We start from the raw sequence: 17,473 nt of genomic DNA on the forward strand, positions 1-17,473 counted from the left end.
GGGGAGGATCTTGGGGGGGTGGTGGGGGGTAGAGCTGATGGACTTGCTGATGCAAAGGATGTGGGCGTGGAGACAGGAGATTGCTGGACCCCTCCCAGGTTTCTGGCCAGGAGTGAAGACCTCGGCCGAGGTGGGGAAGCGGCGGGGAGGACCGGGCTGGGGTGGAAGATCCAGAGGACAGAGCGGGACCTGACCGTGACAGGCCCGTGGGCCATCTGGTGGGAATGTCGTTTGAGAGGGAGCCCTGGGACCTGGCGCCCCAGGATAGGACCAGGTCAGGTTCAAATCCCAGCCCGCCACACACTCGCTGTGTCCCTGGGCCTTGTCTTTAAACTGGAAAGAGTAAAAACGTCTTCTTTTCTTGTTATGAGGAATGAGAACTGGGGTGAACGTGTTTCTAAGCAGAAGCAACGTCAGTGATGAAATGTCAATATCTGTGTTTACTGTGAGGTAGAGAATCTAGAGGGCTTGGGGGGCAGAGAGACAGATTGGAGGAGCGGAGCTGTTTGGAGACCACAGCTGGGTGCTTCGGGCTTGCACGGAGATTCTGAGAGTGGGAATGTTTGGAACTGGCGCTGGAAGGGAGTGGGCAGGCGTGCGTGTGTGTTCACGCATCCATGTGTACAAGGATGCGTGTGTGCGTGTATGTGTGTACACGGCGTGTATTATGTGTGCTGACATGCACGTTGCCGGTATGTGTGCTGTGCATGCGTGGTGTATGTGTGCATGTATGCAGTGCATCGGGCATGTGTGTGAGTACGTGCGTGAGTGTATGGCTGGTGTATACATGTGTGCGTGCGTGTGTGCAGTGCATCGGGCACGTGTGTGCGTCGTGTTTGTGCGTGTGTGCGGGTGTGCACTTGTGGTATGTACTTGTGTGTGTGTGTGTGTGTGTGTGTTAGGCTGGCTCTGTGCAAGCCGAGTTCAGCAATCCTGACAAAGCGGAAGTCAAGTCTATGAGGCAGGGCTGGCAGCCTCGTGGAAGACAGTTAAGAGGGCATGAGGGCTGGGGCTGCCGCCATGAAGCGAGGAGCTCGACTCCACGGGGCGGGGGGCACGGGACATGGTCGCCCAGGCCCGCAGGCAGCTCAGACCCCGTGCCCATGCCCTGGACTCAGAAGGGCCTGATGCTTCTGAGACCTCGGGAGTAAACCGGATCTTAGTAGTGGCAGTAGCCACATTCTGCGTGTTTCCTTTGTGCAGGAAGCACCCACATCTTAACCAGTTAACTCTTGCCAGTTGCCCAGAGATGGCTCCCCAGCGAGGCACCTACCTCCCTGCCCAAGGCCTTTGCATGGGCCGTTCCCTGGCCTGGAACACTCTCCCCACGTGCCCACAGGGCTCCCTCCCTTGAGTGCTTGCCCAGATGGCACCTTCTCAAGACGCCCTGGCCCTGCTGTCGCCTCACTCTCTCTCTCTCTCCCTCTTTCTCTCTCTTCCCACACGGTATCGCCTGTGAGCACTGGAGAATTTCCTGTGTCCTTATTCTCCGCCCCTGCCAGGATGTACCCACCACAGGGCAGGGGAGTTTGCCCTGCTCTCTGAAGAAGCCCCGTGTGTGGACCAGTACCTGGCCCACGGCAGGCCCTTGATTAATTCTTGTTGAGTGGAAGGAGGCACAGAGACGTTAAGGCAGCAGCCAGGGTCACACAGCTTGTAAGGGGGAGACAGAGAGCAGAGCCAGCTCTTGGTCACCTGGTGGTCCTGCCTGGGGCTTCTCCTGCAAGAGCTCTGCGGGGAGGGTGTGTGTGTGTGTTCATGTGTGTGTAGGGGTGGGGTGGTATATGGACCAGAGAGGTCCAGCAGTAATTCAGAAGACACACAGCAGATCCAGACCCCATATCTTGCCTGCCGAGCCTGCGCCCAGGGAGCTGCGTCCCCTCACGCATGCCAGGGGAGGCTGGGTCAGGCGCGTCCCTCCATAGCCGCGGAGCCAGAGCCGGAGCAAGCAGGAGGCCCAGGCCAGCCCGTGGCCCATTTTCAGCCCTGCTCCCGCCCGGCCTGTCCAAATGCCACATGGCCACGTCACGCATCCGACTGGCAAGCGTTCCTCAGGCCAGAGCAACTGTTCCCTCTCCCCTGCCCCGCCGGCTGCCCCTCTGCGCTGCCTGCCCGCTCCCACCCGCTCTCGGGCTGTCCCTCCTTCCCCCTCGCAGAGTCTCTCTGCGTTTTTCTGCCTCTGGTGAGATGGTGCCATTTCTCTCAAGGGTTGTTTTAAATATTAATGTTTTAATTAAAGAATTTTATTGCAGAAGTGACATGTAAGATAATGAAGAAGCGGCATCCTGAGGGCTGGGGGCGAGTGTGCGTGTGTCTCCTTGCGTGTGTGTCCCTGTGTGTGTGTGTGCCCGTGTGCCCCCTCCATATGCCTGCATGGGGCGGGGGGTGGGGGGTGGGCTGGAGCCTGAGCGTGTGAGTGTGTGACATCCCGGGCATGTGCTGGGCCGTGATGCCGGCCTGGGGGCCGTGACCTGCCCAAGGCCACACACCAGGGGAGATGCCGAGCGCTCCACCCGCCTCCTCCAGGCCCCTCGCCTCTCAGCTGGGGCGCCCCTGCCCTGAAACCCCCCCCAAGGGATTTGGAGTCTTTCCAACCCTAAATGCCCCACAACTTCCCTCAGGGGGAGGCTGCGAGCCTTCTCTGGGGCCTGCAGGGTGTGGAGGGGGGCTGGGCTGGGGGGAGGGACGAGTGGGGAATCCCAGGGGGAAGGGCGTGTCTCTGGAGTTTGGGGGCAACTGGGCGCTTGGGGGTGGGGAGCAGGGTCGGGGCGGGAGTAGGAAGGGTTAGGGCCTCCCTGCCAGGACTGGGTTTGTCATCCCAGCCAGGGGGGCTGCGCTTTTGCACAAGGGCCAATTTAGAAAAATCTGGAAAACAAGGTTTCAGGCTCCATTGTAGACAGCCCCCATTCCAGATGGAAATAGCAAGATGTGACCCCATGAAAACAATAAGTACGCATGGGGCATCACCCACAGAGGAACTGCCATGAGAGGCCAGAGCTCACCCCACACCACCCGGTGGCCAGGGAGACTGGAAGCTGTGGCCTTGCTGGGGTCCCACTTCTCTAAAAGATGGGGAGAAGCGCTGTCGGTCGTATAGCCAAGGCTCAGGGAGGAGAAGAGACCTGCCCAGGTCATCCAGCGCCGAAGGGCAAAGCCGGGTGGGACCCGGCCCTTCAAGCTTGTAACGGGCACCCTTCTTAGGGGGCACCTGCCTGACTCAGGGAGAGCAGCATTGAGAAAGTGAGTAACCCTGCAGACGGGGCCAAGTCACCCCTCAGCTTCCCTTCTGTGAAAACAGGGATGGCATAGCTCCTGCTCATAGGGTCTTGGCGCCTCTGCCATGCTTGGAGGAGACCCCCTTGTCCTCCTTCTCTGGCAAGTGGCCCCGTGGGCAGTGGGCACGGCTCTCAGCCCGTCCTGAGATCCAGGGGTGCCTGCGGCAGCTGGGCAGACTGCTGGTCACTCGGGCCCCGATAGTGGGAGCTGCAGGCCTAAGGACGCACCGAGTCTGGACCTGTGGAGCCAGGGCCGCTGTGGACTGGGATTGGGTTGGAGAGGGGCTTCAGGGAGCTGTCCAGTTTCCCAGTGGTCCTCATTTGCACATCCATGTAGGGGGCTGAGAGGAGGAGCCTGCATGCCGCAGTACACACCTTCACTCGGTGGGGGGTAGGGGTCCGCACAGGGGCTGGACTTCGCCGAGGTGGATGTGCACGGAACCCGGCCTGACGGTCGGGAAAGGGGCGGGGCGGGAATGGGCAGGGGCTGACCCCCCCAGCCGGGTGCTGCCTGACCTGCTAGACTGGGGAGACCTCTGCTGGAGGAGACGGGAAGTGCACCGCTCCCCTCCTCCAGAGGGGACCCAGGAGGCGGGAAGGCCCAGCGGGAAGAGGGCCTCCCCCAGCGCCCTCATCCCAGCTGACTGAGGGCGCAGGGACCAGGGAGGCCATGGCCTGCAGGCTGGGGCACCAGGGAGGGAAGGGGGCCAGGAGCCCCCCTCTCCGTGTGCTCTCTCTCCTGGGCGGCCAAGGCTGCCTGGCGGCCATTAATTGGCTCTATTCATCCCTTAATGAGATGGAAATGAGGCTTCCAGACAGAGGGGGCATTGAGCCCGGGAAGAATGGCGGCTTCTTTCCGGGCCTGGAGGGGCAGCCCACCCCCCAGCCTTGCCCACTCCTCTGCTGCCCCCTCAAAGCCCACCCAGCCCAGGAGCACCGTGGCCACCCAGGAAAGGGTGGCCTGAGTTCCTCTGTGCCCAGCTCTGCGGGCCCCAGGAGCCCTGCCTGGGTAATTCCCTGGTCGTGGATGCATTTGCTTGACAAACATTTATCAGGTGTCAGCCGTGGGGGGGACACACGTTAAAAATAAAAATGATAACAAAGATAGCAGCTACCACTAATTGAGTGTTCATCAGTGGTGGGAGTGTGGCCAAGGTCGGGATCGGTCTGTGACTGGGATCAGGACTCAGTATGTGATGGGGGATCAGGGATCCTGTGTCCCGGATCAGAAGTCGATCTGTGAAGAGGATTAAGGCCCGGTGTGTGATCAGGGTCAGCAATCAGCATGTGACCGGGGTCAGGGCTAGGCCTGGGGGGCAGTCTGTGCTCTGAGCCAGTCGACCCCCTGCCTGGCCTCTCCCGATATGACCCCTCCTCTCCTCCCCCTCCCCCCACCACATCCCCACCCCCTGGGTCACCAAGGTAACCAGCCCTGAAATTGTGGGTGTTTTGGCAGCGGAGGCCTAACCTGAGTCTATCCTGAAAGACTGAGCTCTGCGGCAGTTGCCATGGGAACCAAGTGGCATCCCGCGATTAGCCAGCATGGACACCCTCTCTCTCCCACCCACTTCCAGCTTCCACGTCACTCAGGCTTCCACGCGGGGGCTGGGCTGGGGCAGCAAGGGGGGCCAGGCAGGACGTGTCCACCTTGTCCCTGCCGGCAGGCCTGTCTCCCTGGACTCCAGGCCTCCCTGTTCCTTTGTCTCAGTATGACAGGACAGGGTGGCTTCAGCAGGAGAGACCACTGAGGCCTGGAGTGCCAGGCCGGGGGTGGTCCTGGCGGCAGCCTCTGCCTGGGGGGCAGTGTAGGGGGAGCGCTTGGAATCTGATCATGAGTCCAGTCCCAGCTCCTCTCCTTGTCAGCCCGGTGGGTAACTTGGCCTCCAGGTCTGTATCTGCCAAGTGGGCGTGGTTGCGGGGCTGACGGTCCCCAGAGTGAAGGCGCCTAGAGTGGCGGCAGTGAGGGCCCCATATCTGCGCAGCCTCAGGGCCGAGCCGCTCACCAGTCCTGCCCACCGGTCCTGCCGTGTGCACCTGGGGGCTGCCCACCCCCTCCCCCGGGGCCCTGGCCTGCTTGTCTCTCACCCCCAGGGCATGGACATCTCCGTCCACAAGGAAGTCGTATTTGTGTAGCGTCCTCCATACTTCGGGTTCTTACTCAGCCCTGGGGACCCTGGCGCCTGTCTTCTGAGGCTCGGGCCTCCATGCCTCCTCAACTCCAGGGTAGATCCTCCTGCAGGTTGGGGGGGGGGGGTCGCCACCCCTCTTTGAGCCTCAGTTTGCTCTGCTGTAAGTGGGGTGAGCACTTGGTTCCTGGGTGGACTGGGACTCGAGGTTCCTGAGGCATCTGGCACGGAGTGGGGGAGACAGGGGTGGGGGAGTCAGTACTCGCCTGCCCAGGATGCCGCCCTGAGAGCCGGCCTTGAGGGAAGCAACCGTCCTTGAAGGGTGTATGGGCCGGGTCCAACAACCTGGGCGATTCCTGCTCGGCCCCCTCGTAACTGGGGGAGTACGCGCATCCCGTCACTAGGGCAGGCCTCGATCTTCCCATCTGAACAATGGGAGCAGAGAGGCCTCCCTTGTGGGAGCACAAGGCGTCACGCCCAGACCCAGGAAGGGGCTCAGAACCGGGCCCCTCGCCCCCTGAAGCGAGGGTCCCTGCAAAGCTCAGCCGGGCTCCCACAGAGTGAGAAGCTCCTCCCTGGGCCGCCGCTGCACGGCTAGGAACCAAGTGTTACTGCACGTGCGCGAGGGGCAGAGCCGGGTCCACGCCCACACCCAGACGACAGCGATTAAGGTCCGAGCCGGCCCCCTCTACGGGTCCCTGTCTGGGTGCGTCGGCCCGCCCACCTGCCCCACCCACCTGCGTGACCCACCAGCATGGCAAGTCTGGAGGACGGGAGGTCTGACTTCTGTGTGCCCTTGGCCCGTTGATGCTCTGCGTCTCTGGGCTCAGGGGGAAGTGAGACGTATGGGAGGGTGGGTTCTGCAAGGGGAGAGAAGATTCCTCAAGGGCTTGGGGGCGTGGAGGGAGAAATGAGCCCCGCCTTCCAAACTGGGGGAATTGGGCTCCCTCCCCCGCCTCCCGTTCATTTGCTTCCGGCGCCCCCTGCTGGTCGGTTCCCAGCACAGGCGCAGGGACCACGGGGAGGGGCTCTGGCACCTTTCAAGCGGCCCTCCACAGAACACAGCACCTGGACGCCCAGCTTGCTGCAAATCAAAGTGAGTTTCTGGGATCGACTCCGACCCCAGTGACGCCCACACCTGTCGTCGCCCAGCCACTTCTTGCCATTTACCCTCACAGGCGTAAGTCCTAGGAAGTAGTGCCCTCGTCCTCTGGCGAGGGGTGTGAGGCCAGGGCAGGGTGGACTTAACCATCCCATGGTCGTGGGTGCTGGGGCCACCATGTGAACCTGGCCTTTCGGCTCCAGTGCCCACCCTCCAGGATCTCCACAGTCCTCATTCCCACCTTATGTGCTCCCCAGATAAGCCAGCCTCCAGGAGGCATCAGGGACGCTCCTGCTGGGCCGGGTGTGACCTGCCCTTGGCCAGCCTGGCTCCCCTGCTCCAGCCCCGGGTGAGCAGGCAGCACGGGGCAGTGGCCCAGCTCTAGTGCAGCTCCCAGTGCTGGGCCTTGGCAATGCCATCTCCTCGCCTCCTCATACATGGGTGCCGTGTCGGGGGGCTGTGTGCAGGGTGCCCGGCGCAAAGTAGGTGCTCGGTGAGGCTGCGTGCCCTTGTTGAGTCTGCCCTGACCCTGCTGTGCTGGGAGTGTAGGGGCCCTGGGATTCTCCAGGACAAATGGGGTGGCGGCACCAGAGTCCCTCGAGGCAGGAGTGATCTGAGCACCTTAAGTGTGGCCTTTGAACAGAAAGCCTGGATGAAGCGGCCCCTTCCTGAGCGAATCAGTGCAGCCTCCGGCTCTGGCCCAAGATGTGTGGCCTCCCTGCTTCTCACCCCTCAGTGGCTCCCCAGTACTTTGAGGCTGTCCCTCTTAGTGTCCTTGGTGGCACTGGGGCCACCAAGGGGCTCAGAACTTCAGGGGCACGAGGTCATGATGGTTGGGGGGACGGGGCCGGGATGGAGAAGACCCTTGAGAGGGCTGAAGGAGGGTGGCCATAGGGGCCTGGAGGCCCTCAGCAGCCAGTGTCTGCTGGGTCTGGGGGACGCTCCACCTGGCGGGGCCCTGGGTGTGAGACCCCACTCGGCTACCAGGGGTGGGACCTCGGTCACCTCTGGTGTCCCTGCGGGTGCTGGGGGAATGAGCATATGGGTCATGGCAGGGGATGGGGGGATGAGCAAACTGAGACTCGGAGGATACTGGACTGAGGACCATGGGGAGGGGGTTCAGCAGGGCGCGAGGCTCAGTGCCCCCAGCCCATCACCCGGCCCTCGATATAAGGCAGCCGTTGGGGTGGGCAGGGGTGTCATTCATTCATTCATTCTCCAGACCCACCTGGGGCTCCAGCTCTGTGTCCAGCCCCACACTGGGGACCTGGATTCAAAGCCAGTGGAGACCCTGGCCCAGGTGCCTGTAGACAGAGCCGGAGAGCACAGAGACTCCAGAGAGAAGTGGGGTGGGCCCCGGACCCCAACTTGCCCGGCACCTCTGCCCCTCCCTGCCCTGTCGGCCTCTGCTTCACACCCCATCACCAACCCCGTCCAGGCCCACACTTGCCTCCTAGCTGACCCTCCAGGGTGCTATGCTGGTTCCGACGCGGAGGCCTCTTCGCAGGGGCTGCTGTGCCCCAGATCCCTGCCTGGGAGACCCCTAGAGGTCACTCCCCGAAAGACACCGCAGCCCTTTGCCCCTGGCCCTGACCCCTGCCCTCTGGTCCCCACCAGGCGGCTGGAAGCTGTGGTCCCTGTGGGGCGAGTGCACGCGGGACTGCGGGGGAGGCCTGCAGACGCGGACGCGCACCTGCCTGCCCGCACCGGGCATTGAAGGCGGCGGCTGCGAGGGGGTGCTGGAGGAGGGCCGCCTGTGCAACCGCAAGGCCTGCGGCCGTGAGTGCGCGGACAGGCGGGTCCCGGGCGGAGCCGGGGGAGGGCGGGGCTCGGGGCGGGGTCAGGTGGAGGCAGGAACCCGGACTGGGCCGGGCCGGGCCGGGAAAAGGGCGAGGAGGGGCGGGCAGGGCCTGGCCAGGTGAGGGAGGGAGGGAGGGCGCTCGGGGCGGGACCGGGCCGGGCCAGGCAAGGCCTGGGCTACGAGGGGCGGGACCTGGGGCAGGGGCGGGGTCAGAGGGTGGAGCCTTCCAGGGGCGGGACCAGTAGAAGTAAGGGCCCAGGAGGAAGGGTGGGACCCGGTGTTAGGACTGGATGGGCCTTTCTTAGCAACTGTGGGTTGGGAATTCTGGGGTGCACGTGGAAAGCCGGCTGAGGGGCTTGTTCCGCCACCGTCATCCCTAGCCCTGGCCAGACCCGACTGTCCCAGCCGGATGCTGCCTCCAGGATGTATTTCTCTAATAAGGCTCTCTAATGACCTCATGCATATTTTAGCTGCTTCCATAAAATTAAATCAAGTTATAATGAGATTGTCATTCTTCGGGTTGTTTTTTCCCCGACGAACTTTCCTGGGGAGAGGAGCTCATCTCCGAAGCCTGGAGAGGGCCCTGGGGTGTCGGGGCTGGGCCGCGGGGGGCAGGATCGCTGCCGGGATGCTCAACAGCGGAGAGCAGTAGCCATTCAGACGTGCTGCCCCGCAGGTGACTCCTGCGGGCCCCGGAGGAAGAGAGGGAGGCGCGCAGGGCAGGGGAGACTGGACCAGACAGGGATTGGCGCCAGGCCAGGTTGCCCTGGTCCCGAGTTTCCCACCTGTCCGGTGCGGCCAAGTGGCCCTGGTGCTGACAAGCCCGGGCCCCGCTGCGGCTGGGGACCGAGGGACCAAGGGCCGAGAGCGCCCCTCTAGAGCTGCAGGGTGGGGGCTGCAGGCCACGGCCTGGACGCTTACCTGAACCCGCCCTGCAGCCGCCGGGCGCACCAACTCCCGGAGCCAGTCCCTGCGGTCCACGGATGCCCGGCGGCGCGAGGAGCTGGGCGACGAGCTGCAGCAGTTTGGGTTTCCTGCCCCGCAGACAGGTGAGTGGCAGCGGCTGGGCGGGGCTGACAACGCAAATGCACTAAAACCCTGGGAAGTGGGGAAAGTTGGTTTCGGGGGACTAGGTCTTTGGGCAAGTACTATACGTTATTAAGTGCTGTTGCTTCTAGGTAATGACTGTAATATAATTAGACTAACCTCTCAGGTGCCAGGCTCTTGTCTCCAGGCACACTGGATTTAGGGGAGGTGGTGTGAGGAGAAGGGGACTGTCGAGAATGAAAAACGGGTGGGGTGCTCAAGGGCTTTGCTGCGGCCGCCTGACGGCCTGACCGTAGCTCGGGTGCAGGGGCAGCAGCAGGCCTGTGATGCTGTAGGTCTGGGCCCACAGGTGACCCCGCGGCCGAGGAGTGGTCCCCGTGGAGCGTGTGCTCCAGCACCTGCGGTGAGGGCTGGCAGACTCGCACGCGCTTCTGTGTGTCGTCCTCCTACAGCACGCAGTGCAGCGGGCCCCTGCGGGAGCAGCGGCTGTGCAACAACTCCGCTGTGTGTCCAGGTGGGCGGCGCGTCGTGGGGGGCGGGGGATAACAGGAGCAGGGGGCGGGGCGTCCGGGTCAGAGGGCGGGGCATCAGGGGCGGGTGACCGGGCTGCGGGCTCGGGCAGACAGGGGTCGCAGAGCGCTTTGTTCCTTCCGTAGTGCATGGCGCCTGGGACGAGTGGTCGCCTTGGAGCCTGTGCTCCAGCACCTGCGGCCGCGGCTTCCGGGACCGCACGCGCACCTGCAGGCCACCCCAGTTTGGAGGCAACCCCTGTGAGGGCCCGGAGAAGCAAACCAAGTTCTGCAACATCGCTCTGTGCCCTGGTAGGTGAGAGGGAGGGCGCTGGGTGAGGTGGGACAGGGGCGGGAAGGGAAGGGAAGGGCCCAGTGGGGCACCGGCCAGCCCTGCCCTGGGAGCCCCGCTTTGCCCGCTCAGACCCACCTGCTAGGGGGCTCAGAGGTTGGAAGCTCAGGCTGTGATCAGGCTGAAGGTTGGAGACCTTGGGGCGTTCTCACTCGCGTACCGTGGGCGTTGGGGTGATGGGCCCTCTTGGGTGTCACACCCATGCCTCAGACTTCGTGGGGGGGGGGCCACACCTGTGGGGTGTTCATGCCTGTGCCCCAGGCTGGGTGTGGGCCCTGGGTGTTCACGCTGCCTTCCTGTCCCCTTCCTCCCCTGGGCCGGGCAGTGGATGGAAACTGGAATGAGTGGTCAAGCTGGAGCTCGTGCTCCGCCAGCTGCTCTCAGGGCCGGCAGCAGCGCACGCGCGAGTGCAACGGGCCTTCGTACGGGGGCGCCGAGTGCCAGGGCCACTGGGTGGAAACACGAGACTGCTTCCTGCAGCAGTGTCCAGGTCAGGGCCGTGCTCCAGGGCCTGCGGGTGGGGGGATCTGGTGGGCGTGAGCCACTCGGGAGGGGTGAGACCTCGGGGGGCTCCTGGTGGGCCCTTGTACACGGCCCTGGGGGTGTGGGGGGCGGGGGGGGTGACCGTGAGGGACCAGTGCACAGGAGGCATTTGTCTTATCCTGAATCAGTCTGGGCTCTGGCTTCCCCGCCCTGGGTCTCGACTTCTTTCTCCTCGTGGCTTCCTGCCCCTGCGTCCCTGTGTCCGCACCCTCCTCACCCCCATCCTCGTGGCTCTGTGCATGGCCGTGTCCCACAGTGGATGGGAAGTGGCAGGCCTGGACGTCGTGGGGCGGCTGCAGCGTCACATGTGGAGGTGGCACACAGCGGCGGGAGCGCGCCTGCTTGGGGCCCTTCTTCGGGGGAGCAGCCTGCCGGGGCCCACAAGATGAATACCGGCAGTGCAGTGCCCAGCGGTGTCCCGGTGAGCGTCCCGCACTCCCACCCCACCGCTGGACTCTGGGGAGGGGCCTCCTGAGTGGCGGGGGAGGGAGCTTGGAGCTTAGTTCTACTGGGGAAAGACTCCCCCTCGTGAGGGTAGATGTCTTGCAAGGGCCTTGGCCTTCCTGACCCTGCTGCCAGGTCTCGGCCCACCCCCCGTACCCCACCCCCACTCACGTTTCTAGCCCCTTGGCAGAGCCCCATGAGATCTGTGCTGAGGACAGCTTGGGTGCTGTGATCTGGAAGGAGACCCCGGCGGGAGAGGTGGCTGCAGTGCGGTGCCCTCGCAACGCCACAGGTGAGGGCCGGTGGGGCAGGTGTTGTGCGGAACTCTTGTCCTTTCCTCACGGAGGTGCAGGGGAGGCACCGAGATGCCCCTTCAGGCCCGCCCACGGAGCTGTCAGCTCAGGGCACGTGGCCCAGACCCCTGCCCAGGCAGCCCTGTGCACACAGAGGCTGGCACAGTACAGGCAGGGGTCCGGGGCCGCCGCGTCCTGAGAGCTCACCAGGAGCCAGCGCCAGCATGAAGCCCTTTAGTGCGAGGTCCCACAAGGTCACCCATTTACACGTGGGAAACTGAGGCACAGAGGAGTTAACACACTTGCCCTGGGCTTGGGGGCCATTAAGTAGGAAATTGGCTTTGAACACGGTCATCTTAATCCCTGTGCAGCCCTGTGGAGTGATGGGAGGTGTGGAAGAAGCAGGGTGGGCTCCCAGAAGGGGCCGGGCGCATCAAGCTTGGCTTGGTTTTCTTTGCCCCTCTTTGCATGCAGTTCTTTGCTCCTCTTTGCATGCAGTTTTGTACCCCTGTTTGCTGTGCGACATCCAGGAAGTGACTTAACCTCTCTGAACTTTGGTTTTCCTTCTGTGAAACAAGTGTGTTGTGAGTTCCCCACCACCCGACAGGGCTGGTCCACGTGGTAGAGGCTGTGTATTTCCAGCTGTGGTTGTAGCCCCCCTACCCAGAATAATACATGTTCTGGGTAGCGTCTTACAGATACAGGGAAGCCAGATGAATAAAATACACGTCACGGAATGGTGTGACTTCTCTGGCCTCTTGTCTGCATGTACGACCTCTCATTTGGATTCTGCACCACGCTGTGGAGCAGGTGTCCTGTCCTGCCCCGTGGCTCCTGTTGGGTGACGGGGCTGTGGCACTTCCCTAAGGTCATCGCTGCTGTGTGTACACAGCTGCGCCTGGCTCCCTGGGAGTAAGTTCTGAGTCATAGGCTGTGCCTGTGTTCCAGGCCGTCGACACCTGATGCCAGTCAGCCCCGAGGCTGCCCAGTGTCCGCAGCACACCCGGGCCATCGGGGGCCCCCTGATCCCAGGGGTGGAGCTAGGCAGGGGCCAGGCTGTTGGGTTCTCCCTGGGGCTCTGGATAGGAAGGGGCCCGAGGAGAGGCCCTGGGCTGAACACTGAAGCCCCTCACTCGGCCCAGGGCTCTGCCTCCACGCCGGTGGGATGCCTGCAGGTTTGGCTCCTGCCAGGTGCCAGTGCTTGGCCTGTGGCGTCTGCTCAGAAATGCTTCGAGTGAGGGAATTCCCTGGCGGTCCAGTGGTTAGGACTCCGAGCTCCCGTTGCTGAGAGCCGGGGTTCAATCCCTGGTTGGGGAGCTAAAATCCCACAAGCCACACGGCCAAACAAAACAAAACAAAGCAACAAACAAACAAACACTTAAAAAAAGAAATGTTTTGAGTGAAAGAAACTAAGGGATGCCTGGCCCCCACGCCAGCTCTGCTCTTGGAATGAGGCCACAGGCGAGTGCCTGCCTCTAGGGCTGTAGGGTCTCATCCAGAGGGGCTTGCGCCTGGGAGCTGGGGGTGGGACTCCCACCCGGGACACGGGCATCTACCAGAGAAGTGGGAGACGGAGCTGACCCACCATCTCCGCAGGCCTCATCCTGCGACGCTGTGAGCTGGACGAGGAGGGCATCGCATACTGGGAGCCCCCCACCTACATCCGCTGTGTCTCCATCGACTACCGAAACATCCAGATGATGGTGAGGCCGGCCCCGGGGTCTCCCGCCCCACCCATCACTCCAGGGCTCACCTCTGCCCTCCGTCCTCAGACATAACCCTGTGTCCCCAGTGGCACACCCTGTGGACGTGAGTCAGCCACGGCCACTGGCTGCGGGCTGCAGAGGACCCTCTGGGCATGGGAGGTCCTTGGTACCTGCAGCGTCATGGCACTCGTACCCTCCACCTCCCCAGACCCGGGAGCACCTGGCAAAGGCCCAGCGCGGGCTGCCCGGAGAGGGGGTCTCCGAGGTCATCCAGACACTGGTAGAGATCTCCCAGGACGGGACCAGCTACAGCGGGGACCTGCTCTCCACCATCGATGTCCTGAGGAACATGACAGAGATCTTCCGGAGGGCGTACTACAGCCCCACCCCGGGGGATGTACAGGTGGGCGCCCAGGAGGGCGGTCCTCCACCCCAGCGTTAGACCGAGCCCTGACCTCAGATGGAGCTCTGACCCCGGTCCCTCGCTGAGCCCTGACCCTGGTCACATTCTGGGCCGTGATTCTCGTGCCTTATTCTCTGCTCACTGGCCTTTCTTCCTCTTCCTTTCAGAACTTTGTCCAGATCATCAGCAACCTGCTGGCGGAGGAGAACCGGGACAAGTGGGAGGAGGCCCAGCTGGTAGGGACGCCAGTCCGGGACCCCTGCGGCCAGAGCAGCAGGATGGGCGCGGGCCTCTCTGGTGGCTCCCTGAGCCCCAGGCCAGCTCAGGGTGGGGTCTTGGGTTCAAATCCCAGCACAGCCTCTGCCAGTCTCGTGACTTTGAGGACGTCACTTATCCTTCCGGGCCTCGGCTTCCCCACCCGTCAGAGGACAGCGGCGCACCACGCGGGGCTCGGGGAGGGGCGTGAGAAAACGTGTTGGCCGTGGGGTACACACCGGGACGTGGCGGTTCTTTCTCATCTGGAGAAATCGGTCCGCCTCCCTTCCTCCCAGGCTGACCTGGAACCTGCCAATACTCCTGTACCCAGGGCAGCACCCGGAGTGGGGACTGCAGTGGCCAGAGACCCTCCGCTCTCCTCCCAGCTGGACCCCCGGCCACCGGGCTGGAGTGCAGCAGCCCCCCTGGGCTCAGTGCTCTCGTGCACACGATGGCGATGGAGACTCAGGTCCCCATCTGCTTCCCAAGTCGGGTCCAGAGCCCTGTGGGGCTAGGGAGTGACCGACAGGACCCTGATAAGGAGGGAACAGATGAGGGAAGGAGGCCGGCAGAGGCAGAGCAGTGAGAGGGCGTGTCCCTGCTGGGGCGCAGGGGTCTTTGGGGACCCTGAGCTCCGGTTGTCGGCATTCTCGGCGGGGCTGCTCCCCACTATGTCCCTGACCCCCGCCTCCCCTCCAGATGGGCCCCAACGCCAAGGAGCTGTTCCGGCTGGTGGAGGACTTCGTGGACGTCATCGGCTTCCGCATGAAGGACTTGCGGGACGCGTACCAGGTGACAGACAACCTGGGTAAGCCCAGCCCTCGCTGCACCGACTTCCAGGCCCCTGCCCCGCAGTCATGGGCAGGGCGCTTCGGCCTCAGTCTCCTTGTCTATAAACAAGCAGCGCCAGATGCCTCCTGCAGGACCCCCGGGCCGGGTTCTAAGATGACCTCTGTATCCTCAGGTGCACAGACCCGAGTCTTCTGATGATGGTCTCATGTGACCCCGGGAGGGGGTCGGCGTAGGGGCCCTCAGACCCATACAAGGTCCTGGAGACCTCGAATCGTGGGACACACCAGGAAGTCCCAGCCACAGCCAGTCCCTTGCTTCCACCTCCCTGGGGCAGGGGGCCCACTTGTACTTGTCCCCACCCCGCCCCGGGGCCCCCAGTGCAGGGACATTGAAGGCAGGACTCCGTGGTCCTCCGCTCCCAGAAGTGCCTCGTCACAGGGGCCTGGCTCCACCCAGCTCCGTGGCATTGAGCAACTCTCTCTGATGGGAAGGCAGGGGCGCTGGCCTTGTGGGTCCGAAGGAGCAGTAAGTGGGCCGGGACCTGAGAGCTCAGTGGCGACCATCGGCACAAATACTACAGCAGTTAGATTTAACGATTGTCATCCACGTCCTCTTAAATAGCTCTCTTGGGCCTCATTTGTCAAGTCCTCCCTGTCTTGGGTTGCCTCCCCAGACAATCTCCATTGTCAGGGTTCCTCCTCACGGTGGGGAACCCAGGAGTGGGCGCTGGACCCGGCTGTGGCCCTAACAGCACCAAGGAGGGAGATTGTCACATCCTTGCAGAGACACTCGGGCCTCTAGTGACATATCCTAGCCCAGCTGTGCCGCATTAGCACACACCTGGGGACCTGCCAGGGCGGGACAAACGTTTGCTAAGCCGCAGATTCCCAGAGCGCTGGCTGGCCCTGCCTTTCTGCCTTAGAGCTCAGGACCCCAGAGCTGGGGCGACTTCTGAGGCCAGGGGATCAGGGACAGCCATCATCTCGCAGGTGGGGAGACTCGGGCCTGGGGGGTCAGGTGCTAATGGAGGTTACCTGGCAGGTGGGATCAGTGGTGGCACCAGGCCGGCTGAGTCTTCCTTGCCTTCCTTCCCTTCCTCGCTGGGCTGACTGGGCCTTTCTTCACGGTGAGATGGGAGTGGCCCAGAGAGGGGAGGGCTTTTATGCAGCCTTGCGTGAGCGGGCATGGGACCGGGTGGCTACTGCAGCTCTCAGCCCCCCTGGCCCAGGACCTCACTGTGGAGTCTGGTTCCCCAGCCACCCAGCCCCGCCCATGGTCCCTGGAGGGGCGCTCAGGGCCCACCCTTTGTCACCAAAGGAAGCCCTGGACTCCTTCCCATTAGTCCTCATTAGCCATCCCACCCTACGCACCCTCACACCCCCAGTCACCCCCTAGCCCCCCATATACTCACACACCCATGTACCCCACATGCCTACACACTGTGCACCCCATGTACCCATACACCCCATGCGCCCTGTGTACCCTACACCCTCAATTCACCCCCTACCCCCCTCGTATACTCACATACCCATGTACCCTACACCCCGTGCGCCCCATGCACCTCGCACACCGTGCACTCCATGCACCCCCCATTCACCCCCCATACCCCACGCATATACTCACACACCCCATGTACCCCACGCATATACTCACACACCCCCTATACCCCACGCATATACTCACACACCCCATGTACCCCACGCATATACTCACACACCCCATGTACCCCACGCATATACTCACACACCCCCTATACCCCACGCGTATACTCACACACCCCATGCACCCTGCGCACCCATACGCCCTGTGCACCCCACGTACCCTACACGTCACACACTCCCTACGCCCTGCTGCTGGAACACTTGCCCCAGGAATCCAAGCAGCCCAACCTCCTCCAGTGGCCTCCAGAGGCCACCTCCTCAGGGAGGACTTCCTGACCACCTTGTTTGGAAGTGCCCCACCCAGGGGTCATCACTGCCCAACGGACCACAGTCCATCTATTTCTTCTCTACTTGGGTCACTGTCTGTTTCCTCCACTCCCTGTCAGCTCTGGAGAGGGTCTCGCTTTCCTCTGCATCCCCAGCGTTAGGACAGTCCCAGGCACACGGCTGGGGTTTGGAAGCGTGTGGCGCGGATGAATTCGCTTATTCGTTCTGTCCCTGGTGAGGGCCTCAGCCACAGGGGGCCTGCCGTGTGCTGGGCTGGGTGCCCAGAGAGGGGCGCCCGTCCCTCTTGCAGGGAAGGTGCCCTGGGCCCCAGAGCTGACCACACAGATGCAGGGAGGGCACGGCCAGTGGGGGAGGGGTGCACGGCCAGGTAAGCCAGGCCTGGAGGGGTACAAGAGTGCGGGCAGGCGCTGCACAAGCAAAGGTATGGAGGTGGGCATCAGCTGGTCAGTGGGGTTTTGCTGGGGAAGAGGCCCCGGGGTTGGGGGAAGGCCAGGTGACAGCTGGGCAAGTGAGGCTGTTGGTTTTAAGCCCATACCCCTTCCCCCTACACCTAAGGCCGCCCGGTGCAGACCCCAACCCAGGCCGTGGGTGCTGGGTGAGGGGAGCAGTGTCTGCCTGGAGTGAGTGGGCCTGGAATGAAGGGGCTCAGAGACGATGGGACCCCACCCCACCCCCTCCTGTCCTCCCAGGCCCATCTGCCGCTTCACCTCTGGGAAGCCTGGGGTGGGGCTGGACAGAGCCCACTGGGGCTGGTGTCTTCAGCAGGCCTGCCAGGCACCCACAGGGAGAGCTCGGGAGAAACAGCTACACACTGCCAGCTCTCCCTGCCCTGGCCTCTCCCCATACGTGCTGTGTCCCCGCAGCCCGTCCCCCTCC

General features: G+C 63.3%; 1 protein-coding gene across 3 annotated transcripts in view; it reads left to right on the forward strand.

Moving 5' to 3' along the window:
• ADGRB1 (adhesion G protein-coupled receptor B1) overlaps window positions 1–17,473 on the forward strand; it is a 70,991-nt gene that overhangs the window by 2,945 nt on the left and 50,573 nt on the right. For 2 of the 3 annotated variants that reach the window (XM_065895540.1, XM_065895542.1), the window contains exons 2-12: window positions 8,121–8,282; window positions 9,243–9,353; window positions 9,701–9,865; window positions 10,008–10,170; window positions 10,527–10,702; window positions 11,012–11,176; window positions 11,390–11,491; window positions 13,089–13,195; window positions 13,407–13,601; window positions 13,769–13,837; window positions 14,556–14,664. In XM_065895540.1, the coding sequence (XP_065751612.1) occupies window positions 8,121–8,282; window positions 9,243–9,353; window positions 9,701–9,865; window positions 10,008–10,170; window positions 10,527–10,702; window positions 11,012–11,176; window positions 11,390–11,491; window positions 13,089–13,195; window positions 13,407–13,601; window positions 13,769–13,837; window positions 14,556–14,664 (1,524 nt within the window). Of the gene's footprint in view, window positions 1–8,120; window positions 8,283–9,242; window positions 9,354–9,700; window positions 9,866–10,007; window positions 10,173–10,526; window positions 10,703–11,011; window positions 11,177–11,389; window positions 11,492–13,088; window positions 13,196–13,406; window positions 13,602–13,768; window positions 13,838–14,555; window positions 14,665–17,473 lie in introns of all 3 variants that reach the window. The other variant, XM_065895541.1, reaches the window with a different exon arrangement.

The sequence above is a fragment of the Phocoena phocoena genome, chromosome 17, assembly GCF_963924675.1.
Source record: "Phocoena phocoena chromosome 17, mPhoPho1.1, whole genome shotgun sequence".
Classification (NCBI taxonomy): domain Eukaryota; kingdom Metazoa; phylum Chordata; class Mammalia; order Artiodactyla; family Phocoenidae; genus Phocoena; species Phocoena phocoena.